At 33.1% G+C, this 11372-nt stretch overlaps 1 protein-coding gene across 1 annotated transcript in view; it reads left to right on the top strand.

The window, feature by feature from the left end:
* The window catches only part of LOC148954341 (uncharacterized), an 85514-nt gene extending 74345 nt beyond the window's left edge, over positions 1 to 11169 (top strand). The window contains exons 3-4 of the mRNA XM_089087046.1: positions 6876 to 7039; positions 10978 to 11169. Coding sequence (XP_088943172.1) covers positions 6876 to 7039; positions 10978 to 11112 — 299 coding nt within the window. The 3' untranslated portion in view covers positions 11113 to 11169. The remainder of the gene's footprint in view (positions 1 to 6875; positions 7040 to 10977) is intronic.
* Positions 11170 to 11372: the final 203 nt, after the last annotated feature.

The following is an 11372-nucleotide window of genomic DNA, read 5'->3' on the forward strand; positions in this document are numbered from 1 at the left end:
TTTAATCACTCTGATACTTAGATTTTATCCGAGATATCCGACAAAGGATGCTGATAAAGCATTTAATCACTCTGATACTTAGATTTTGTCAATTATATTTAATGTATTTGACAAAAGATGTTGATAAAAAAAATTATTCACTCTGACACTTAGCTTTTGTTAATTGTATCCAGCATATCTGACAAAGGATGCTGATATAGAATTTAATCAATCTGATATTAAGATTTTGTCAATTATATTCGTTGTATCTGACAAAAGATGTTGATAAAAAAAATTATTCACTCTGACACTTAGTTTTTGTCAATTTTATCCCATTTATTCGAGAAATGGATGTTGATATAGAATTTAATAAATCTGATACTTAGATTTTGTCAGTTTTATCCGATATACCCGAAAAATGATGTTGATAAAAAAAAATTATTCACTCTGACACTTGGTTTTTGTCAATTTTATCCCATGTATTCGAGAAATGGATGTTGATATAGAATTTAATCAATCTGATACTTAGATTTTGTCAGTTTTATCCGACATATCCGACAAAGGATTTCGATAATGAATTTATTCATTCTGAAATTTAGATTTTGTCAAGTTTATCCGATGTATCTGGCAAAGGATGTTGATAAAAAAAATGTATTCACTCTGACACTTAGAATTTGTCAATTTTATCCTATGTATCCGAGAAAAGGATGTTGATATAGAATCTAGTCACTCTGATACTTAGATTTTGTAAATTTTTTCCGACATATCCGATAAAGGATGTTGTTAAAGCATTTATTCATTCTGAAATTTAGATTTTGTCAATTTTATTTGATGTATCTGACAAAGGATGTTTATAAAAAAAATGTATTCACTCTGACACTTATATTTTCTCAATTTTATTCGATATATCTGGCAAAGGATGTTGATAAAAAATAATTCACTCTGATACTTAGATTTTGGCAATTTTATCCGACATATCCGAAAAGGATGTTGATACTGAATTTATTCATTCTGAAATTTAGATTTTGTCAATTTTATTTGATGTATCTGACAACGGATGTTGATAAAAAAATGTTTATTCGCTCTGACACTTAGATTCTGTCAATTTTATCCTATGTATCCGAGAAAAGGATGTTGATATAGAATTTAGTCACTCTGATACTTAGATTTTGTCAATTTTTTCCGACTTATCTGATAAAGGATGTTGTTAAAGCATTTATTCATTCTGAAATTTAGATTTAGTCAATTTTATTTGATGTATATGACAAAGTTTGTTGATAAAAAAAATGTATTCACTCTGACACTTATATTTTATCAATTTTATTCGATATATCTGGCAAAGGATGTTGATAAAGAAAATTATTCACTCTGATACTTAGATTTTGTCAATTTTATCCGGCATATCCGACAAAGGATGTTGATACTGAATTTATTTATTCTGAAATTTAGATTTTGTCAAGTTTATTTGATGTATCTGACAAAGGATGTTGATAAAAAAAAATGCATTCACTCTGACACTTAGATTATGTCAATTTTATCCGATGTATCTGACAAAAGATGTTGATAAAAAAAATTATTCACTCTAACACTTAGATTTTGTCAACTTTTTCCGATGTATCCGCGAAATGGATGTTGATATAGAATTTAATCACGTTGATACTTAGATTTTATCCGAGATATCCGACAAAGGATGTTGATAAAGCATTTAATCACTCTGATACTTAGATTTTGTCAATTACATTTGATGTATTTTACAAAACATGTTGATAAAAAAAATTTATTCACTCTTACACTAAGCTTTTGTTAGTTTTATCCCATGTATTCAAGAAATGGACGTTGACACAGAATTTAATAAATCTTATACTTAGATTTTGTCAATTTTATCCGATATACCTGACAAATGATGTTGATAAAAAAAAAATTATTCACTCTGACACTTAGCTTTTTTCAATTTTATCCCATGTATTCGAGAAATGGATGTTGATATAGAATTTAATCAATCTGATACTTAGATTTTGTCAATTTTATCCGATATACCCAACAAATGATGATGATAAAGTATTTTCGTCATTGGTATTATTTTGTTCATTGATTGTTTGATCCGTGGCAGTAACGTTTGCTGGTACTTTGTTTTTCATCGATTCATCTTTATATTCCATAGTGATATTTTCTGCCAATGTCCTTTTTATTTTTCTGGCGATTTCTGTTCAATACTCCTTTAGTACCTACACAATTAGACTAAAAATTTAGATATTTATGCACACTTTCAACTAACTATGGCTAAGTTTGTTAAAGGCGAGCTATTTTCTTGCGAAAACACACAAAATCAGAAAAAATGTTCAATGTTCCTTTAGTACCTACGCAATTAGCCTAGAAAATTAAGATATTTATGCACAGTTTCAACTAGCTATAGCTAAGTTTGTTAATTGCGAGCTATTTTCTTGCGAAAACGCACAAAATATGAAAAATGTTAAATGTTCCTTTTGTACCTACGCAATTAGACTAAAAATTAAAATATTTATGGACAGTTTCAACTAGCTATGGCTAAGTTTGTTAAAGGCGAGGTATTTTCTTGCGAAAACACACAAAATCAGAAAAAAAATGTTCAATGTTACTTTAGTACCCACGCAATTAGACTAAAAAATTAAGATATTTGTGCAGAGTTTCAACTAGCTATGGCTAAGTTTATTAAAGGCGAGCTAAAATCCAATTTTAATACAAAACTTAAATTTCTTACCGAGAAAATATTTTGAATACGATTTGGCTGTATATCAATTCTGAGTTTAGTCTACTATTCTTTAATTAGCAACTTCCTTAATGATATAACTCAACGAATATCCATAGATATCCAAAATTAATACTAAAATCCAAAATTAATACAAAACTTAAATTTCTTTCCGAGAAAATATTTTGAATACGATTTGGCTGTATATAAATTCTGAGTTTAGTCTACTATTATTTAATTAGCAACTTCCTTAATGATATAACTCAAAGAATATCCATAGATATCCAAAATTAATACAAAACTTAAATTTCTTTCCAAGAAAATATTTTGAATACGATTTGGCTGTATATCAATTCTGAGTTTAGCCTACTATTCTTTAATTAGCAACTTCGTTAATGATATAACTCAAAGAATATCCTTAGATATCCAAAATTAAGACAAAACTTCAATTTCTTTCTGAGAAAATATTTTGAATACGATTTGGCTGTATATCAATTCTGAGTTTAGCCTACTATTCTTTAATCAACAACTTCCTTAATTATTTAACTCAAAGAATATCCATAGATATCCAAAATTAATACAAAACTTAAATTTCTTTCCGAGAAAATATTTTGAATACGATTTGGCTGTATATCAATTCTGAGTTTAGCCTACTATTCTTTAATTAGCAACTTCCTTAATGATATAACTAAAAGTATATCCATGGGTATCCAAAATTAATACAAAACCTAAATTCCTTTCCGAGAAAATATTTTGAATACGATTTGGCTGTATATCAATTCTGAGTTTAGCCTACTATTCTTTAATTAGCAACTTCCTTAATGATATAACTCAAAGAATATCCATAGATATCCAAAATTAATACAAAACTTAAATTTCTTTCCGAGAAAATATTTTGATTAAGATTTGGCTGTATATCAATTCTGAGTTTAGTCTACTATTCTTTAATTAGCAACTTCCTTAATGATATAGCTCAAAGAATATCCATAGATATCCAAAATTAATACATAACTTAAATTTCTTTCCAAGAAAATATTTTGAATACGATTTGGCTGTATATCAATTCTGAGTTTAGCCTACTATTCTTTAATTAGCAACTTCCTTAATGATATAACTCAATGAATATCCATAGAAATCCAAAATTAATACAAAACTTAAATTTCTTTCCAAGAAAATATTTTGAATACGATTTGTCTGTATATCAATTCTGAGTTTAGCCTACTATTCTTTAATTAGCAACTTCGTTAATGATATAAATCAAAGAATATCCATCGATATCCAAAATTAAGAGAAAACTTAAATTTATGTCCGAGAAAATATTTTGAATATGATTTGGCTGTAGATCAATTCTGAGTTTAGCCTACTATTCTTTAATTAGCAACTTCCTTAATGATATAACTCAAAGAATATCCAGAGATATCCAAAATTAATACAAAACTTAAATTTCTTTCCAAGAAAATATTTTGAATACGATTTTAATATCAACTTTTTAGTATACTATATCGTTAGACCCTATTTTAAATTGACAACACTGTTCAAACACCCCTTGTGTATTATACAGACCGCATCAGAGAGGTAAAGTTAGGTCAACTCACAAAGTCATTCTATCATCATTAACCATTTCCATAGATTGATGTTGTCTCAAATTTATAACAAATGACTGAGTTAGCAACCCCGAGGGGTTACCTTAACTGATAATCAGTTTAACTCTTTTTTTCTCTACCTTCATACAATCCAATTCGCGAATGCTATCTAGCTCTGTTTTTCCCTATTATTCAATTAATATCGTTCGTAAAGTCCAATTCGCGAATCTCTTACCCCTTTTTTATCACTTTGTTTGGAAAGGTGCCAAGGGAACTTAAGGCAAGCAAATAGTATGTAGTTTCAAAACGTGTTTAATCACGTGTAGAGGTCCCATAGAATAACATAGGAAGGAACATAAACCCCTAGAATAGCATAAGAAGGAACATAAGCCCTTATAATAGCATAGGAAGGAACATAAACTCATAGAATAGCATAGGAAGGAACACAAACCCTTAGAATAGCATAGGAAGGAACATAAACCCTTAGAATAGCATATGAAGTAACAAAAACCCTTAGAATAGCATGGGAAGGAACATAAATCCTTAGAATAAAATGGGTAGGAACATACACTCTCAGAATAGCATAGGAAGGAACATAAATCCTTAGAATAGCATAGGAAGGAACATAAACCCTTAGAATAGCATAGGAAGGAACATAAACCCTTAGAATAGCATAGGAAAGAACATAAACCAAGCACATCCATAAGTACATGCTCTGGAAAGGCGCCAAGGAAACGTAAACCAAGCAAATAGCACAGGAAGGAACATAAACCGAGCAAATCCATAAGTACATGCTCTGGAAAGGTTTCAAGGAACGTAAACCAAGCAAATAGCACAGGAATCACCGTTCAACCTTCTTCATGATATTAAACCAATAAGGAAGAAAAGAGTAGTGGCTATACGACCCCCCAAATTCAATATATGCATTCTAATGAAATGTCTTTACTCGGTCTATATCACAGTGGTCTATATATAGCATATTTTGGAAGGGAAGTTCTCTTTGGCTTTTAATAGAAAAGCTTTGCGGGGGATTTCAAACACCTGTGAATTTTGTCTAGAAAAGCATCGCAGGGGAGTTTTGCTAGCTGGGAATTTTGTCTACGAAAGCATCGCAGGGGATTTATAGCACCTGGGAAATTTGTCTATTAACAACATGGGGGAGTTTTGCTTGCTGGGGGTGCGTCTGGAAAAACATCGTAGGGGATTTCTAGCTCCTGAGAATTTTGCCTAGAAACAGGTGTGCCACTTGACGTCAGAGGGCATGCGCTTGAATCCTATGGGAAAAGGGAGGTTATGTGCTTGAAATTCTATGGGGAAAAGGAGGGTATGTGCTTGAACCTGGACCCCCCCCCCACTACTCAGGTAGCGATTTGGTAAAATTTACGAAGATCGTCCCCTCAATAAAATGAGTCTCGGGACGCCCCTGCTTACCACTCCATTCGGGGTCGACCTACATTTTGTTTGTGTCCAGATGAATGGACAAAAGTCCAATCTTTGGCAATTTGGAAAACTTGCTTTTAAAATTTAGCTTACTATGGGCAGCGGTTTGGTCTTTATTAGGTTGCAGCTACTGCAACCTTGATTAAACTTAATTGTGATTCCAGATAAAGTGCTTCATACCCGCTTTTTAAACGCAAATTATTTGAAATGACCATTGGCAGCGGCTGATTATGACAAGAACCTAAGGCTTATGTTCTGACTACGACCAGAACGTCCCTTCGTCATTATGCTTTCGATGCATATTTGTGTTTAAAGGGCTGGGCACACGTAGCTGATTTCGGGAACTGATTTCCAAATCAGCGCCAATTTTATCAAAAATCGGCGTCCATTTGAGCGTGAAAAATTTTCTAGTTTTCGGTGCCGATTTAAATTAGTGCCAATTTTCATCATGATCATCACAAAAATATAGGGATGCGAATAAATAGTCAGCTAGAGATGTATTTGGTGAAAGACCCCGCTACTGAGCTGAGAACTAAACTGAGAACTAAGCTGAGATAAATAATGCAACTATTAATAAACTGCAGTTGACTATTTGTGTCCATGATTTTTTGTTTTGAAAATCTCGCGCAATAAATTTTTCTTTCAACAAATTTTTCTTACCGCTATCGTTTGTCCACTGATGCTGAAATCAGTTCCCGAAATCAGCTACGTGTGCCCAGCCCTTAACTTTAACTTGTGTTCTACTCTTGTTCTGGGGTCTATGAACACAAACTCGTTGATATGATCACCGGTGCTTGCTGATTATGATCAAAACTTAAGGATATTCCCCTTTATCATGATACTTTCGATGCATGTTTGGGTTATCTGTAACTTGTAGTCCACTCTTACTGGGCTGTCTATAAACATAAACTCTATATATATGATCTTATATTTGATCATGCCCACCAATTACCTTTGGTGGGCAATTCTTTATATATTTGATTTAACTTTTTTTTGTCTTTTTTCTCTGTCGATAAAGGCTTCCGTACGTGAAGCCAAAATGTTGGAACTTTTGTTATTACTTTTATATAAAAAACAGTTTTTCATTTTTCGCTGTCTTATTAAAAAGAAAATTACCCATTTCTTAAGTATTTTCGTTTCAATTATAGACTCGCATAACTTGCACCCAAGAACAACAGATTTACCGAATGCTCCCCAGCCGCAAACAATTCCAATGGTGCCAATTCAGCTGGTACAACAGCCACAGCAAGAGCGGAATCCCAAGATAGATGTAATCCTGATTAACAACAATGCTTCAAACGGAGCTTGTCTGGTATGTTTTTTTATTATCTTTACTTTTCATTATTTTTACTTTTCACTACAAACCTCTTATAAAAAAAATTAATAATAATTAGCAGTCTACCAAAGGCTAGGCTTTCAGGGTTTGCTTCTAATATAATAACACCAATTTAGAAAAATTATGGTAAAAATAAATTACATAAATTCAGTGAAATAAACTAGTTTAATGTTAGGAGAAAAAGAAATTGCAGAATTGAGACGTGTGCCAAATCGAGCACAAAAAATAAACACAAAAAAAGTACATCCCATGACTTGGAATAAATATGAAAGTTTTTTTTTCATACTCAAAGATTCAAGAAAAGATAGGAGCCTACTATGTCACTGTACAACTACTACTACTAACAACTCACTGTAGCACCAAACTGTCTGAGGCCAACAAAGCTATGCACACTCCTCCCAGTCTATTCAAAGCATCCCTCTTTATAACCTCCCAGGAAGTTCTAATTTCCCTGAAATCTTTCCGTATGATGTCCTCTCACCCTATTCAGGGATGACCTGCCTTTTATTTATCCCTATATGGATGGCTGAAGAGGACGATCTTTGGCAATCTTTCATACTTCATCCTCAGAACATGCCCTAGCCACTTTATCCTTTGTCTTGTTATAAATACATTCTAAGACCCCACTGGCTATACATGACGTATGAAACCAAGAGTATCTATGTCAAGTTCACTTTTGTCTATGTTAGAGTTGTTTTTGTTTTTTGTTTTTTTTAGCACTGAAGACGAATTAGCGGAGGTCCTTGTCGACATATTTGCTTGTTCTTCGTCTTCATATTTTGCTACTGGCTCAGAAACTCCTCGTTTTCTGACCTATTTGATTTTACTTTTTTGATTTATTATATCTTTTCCTCTTTCGGTTTCATACGTTCTCTCGTTACAGCCCCAGAAAATGGGATTCAACCACATTTTTCTTACAGCTTAATGTTTGAGATACGGTCAGTCAGTCGGGTACCCAAAACAATTTGTAGGCAATTTATCTAAAAAGTATCAGGCGAATTCTCCTCCGTCTTTCGAAAAGCCCACGCTTAAGAAAGAAACTTGACCCTTGTTGCTTCCAATATTCTAATCTTTGTTCGCAGACTTATTTTGCTATTCTTCCAAACTTTTTTCAACTGTGAAAAAAAAAATCCTTGGGCCTTTGCTATTCTAATTTTAAAATCTTCACTACATCCACCGTCTTTACAAATACATTTAAATAAAAAACAAGTTTTTTCAACTGAAAGTAAAGTGTTTCATTAACTTAAAACGAACAGTATTTATTATGTATCTAAGGGATGTTGCCGGCCCCTGTATAGCTGAGTCTTTATGCTAAAGTTTGACATATAGTTCCAATTATTTAAGAATGACTCCTGAAACATAAGGGCTGCTTAATTAGAATAATGAGTTTTTTTATAAGGTCTAAAAAAAATTCAGCGTAAAGAATTGACCACAAGTATTGGAGGGCAGCTAACCCCCTCCCGCGTCCTCTTTTTCCCCAAAGGCACCTGATCAAAATTTTGAGTTAGCCATTTTGTTCAGCATAATCGAAGGATATAATAACTATGTCCCTGAGGATGACTTGACCTCCTACAGTCCCCAGGGGAAGGGCTGCAAGCTATGAATTTTATCCCATTCTTTACATATGTTGGTTATTGGGAGGTATACAGACAGTTTTCAGAGGGGGGAATCTTACGACTGGGTGGAGGAGGGGTTATATTTGAGTATTTTAACATGAAGAAAATTTTTCGGGGGGAAGGGAATTTCTCATGGAGGTGGAGCCAGATTTCTTGGCATTGTTTAAAAAGAACAATCAGAAATTAAATTTAAAAAAAAAACAAGTTTTTTGAACTGAGAGTAAGGAGCAACATTAAGACTTAAAATTAAAAGAAATTATTACATATATGAGTGCATGTCCCTCGAATCAACTAACGAACAATAACTTTGAAATTAAAGAACAAATTCGAACAGTGTATAATTTTCACAAAAAAACTTGCATATTTTCTAACAGTGTTTCCATTCCCCCTTGATGATCAAGTATATTTATAATAATCCAAAAACTTCAATCATTTTCTGACAATAAAAAAAACTATTTTCAAACATTCCTTCTTATACAGAATTTTTCTTTACAACTGTCTTTCCCAATGGAAGTTTTTCACTTTTTCCTAAGACAATATATAAGATAATATTTATTCATAATGCAATACACAAACAACCATTGTCGGGGTTCCACCCCTTGGTTCTTTTCTTTTCAGATAAATGACCTATTTTCTTTCCTGTAATTACAGTTACTTATAAAATAATTTCCAATTGTAGTTAACTCTCGTCGTCAAGGCAACCAGTTTATAAGAGAAAGTAAAGTGTTTGGATTAAAACTCAGTTTTAACCATCGTATGGACTTTCTACATCTTAGCTCATTGATTTTGAAAGTACTCGTAAGATACACTTACTTGAGGACCTGACGCATCTGATTGGGCCATATTTTAATGGGCCGCGGTCCTAGCTTCAAGATTCATGTAGTTTTCAAATCATTTTCTGTTAGTCTGTTCTGAGTTAGTCTACATGGAAACCCCGTTTAGGGAGTCTTTTTTTTTTCTCAGAGTTTATATATAGCCTATGTTTTTTGCGAACTTCTTTTGGACGATCATAAGTGAGCTATTTTCTACAACTGTGTAGACTATTTTTCCAGGAACCCAGACAGGGTAGGAAAAGAGTTGAAAAAAATACCGTCATTACCATATCTACAGGGGGGGGTCCGTTTGCCCTCCAAGGAAATAGCTAGAGATTTTAGTGGTGACCAGAGTTGGGTCACCCTTGACCTTAGAGTTTAGCTATTTGACCGTTCGAGCACGTTATCATACCCTGGGGCAGGGTATATTGTAAATTGGGTATTAACATACCCTATATTTACAGGGCCGTTGTGGTAAGCGCGGGCATCCCATTATAATATTTGGTGCCAGGGGGTTTTCCCCTCCAGTAAGTGGTATAGCACCATTTTGCACATACTATACTAATCATCCCTAAGTCTCCTTGGCCTGTAAAGTAGGGGGAAGATTCATATAAGGATAACTTATTCAGAGAAAAAAATCCCTTACTTTCATAGAGATAAGAGGAATTATATACATAGATAAATATATAAACAAATATATTCCAATAATAAAAACAAAACATTCAACAAATACGTTACATTTATCCACTAAAAGGCTCCACAGCCTGTAAAGGAGGTGTAAGTACCCTAAATGGCATCTAAATAAGTAATCATCGTTTAGCTTCGAACCACTTCGAATAGTATAATACTTGAAAAGGGAAATAGCATACTTTTCATCCCCACACACCCTCCCATACATACGTGTACGTATGTGTGTACATTTATAGATTATTTAAAAAAAAATTTATTTTCTGCCGTCTAATTAAGGACTTTTCTGCTCCTAATCCTGTTTTGTTTTTTGGGTTTTTGTTTTCAATTGAGTTACTAGTTTCTCAGAATTCAACAAAAATAGGGAGTCATTTTATTTTAACCAATTTTCTAGCTACATATTATATAAACCGTGAAGTAAACATTTCTGTTCGCTTTAAGTCTCAACTTCGCTCTTTACCTCCTACTGAAAAAACAATATTTTTAAAAATCAATATAGTATCCAGGAGCGATTGATTTAAGGAACCCTAGTAGCAGGTCATCGTTACCACCATAAAAAAAATCTCCCCTTAAAATCAACACTCTATTACACCTACAAACATAATGACAAAACTATCCCTCAAATTACCACACGGAGAGCAAGTTCGCAGTCTTTTTGGAAAATCCTAATTCCTCTAATTTTTGTTATTAGGTACTATATGACTGTGTTAATAGTATTATGTGCGCAGTTTACAACAAATTTGTAAGTCGACATTTGTAACAGATTTGTTTCGTCTTATATAGGATTGATCTTTTTTAGCACTCGGTTACCACAACTCACTACGGTTGCTGCGCTATTATTTTGGCAATATTCTTCTTTCCGTTTGGAATTATATGCTGTTTATGTCTTGGAGAAACGTCTTGTGATAATTGCGGCGCAGTTTTTAGGGATTAAAATATTTGTCCAGCCCAACAATTCAATTTATATGGATTATTTTTTAATAAATATTATCTATTGCTTTGAAGAGTTGCTTTTTTTTTTTGCTTTGTTGTTTTGCTTTGAAGAGTTGCTTATAGACTTTTATCCATTTATAGGAGTATACTTAGCTCACGGAAGGAGTGGCGTAGCTAAGGAGGAGGGCTGGGTAGGGGGAGCTTCTTCCGCGGGCACTGGTTGTGAGAGGGTGTGAGAGGGTGAAAACCCTACGCCTCTGC

Source organism: Artemia sp. Qi Xiang Cuo, chromosome 3, assembly GCF_049724085.1.
Source record: "Artemia sp. Qi Xiang Cuo chromosome 3, ASM4972408v1, whole genome shotgun sequence".
Taxonomy (NCBI): domain Eukaryota; kingdom Metazoa; phylum Arthropoda; class Branchiopoda; order Anostraca; family Artemiidae; genus Artemia; species Artemia sp. Qi Xiang Cuo.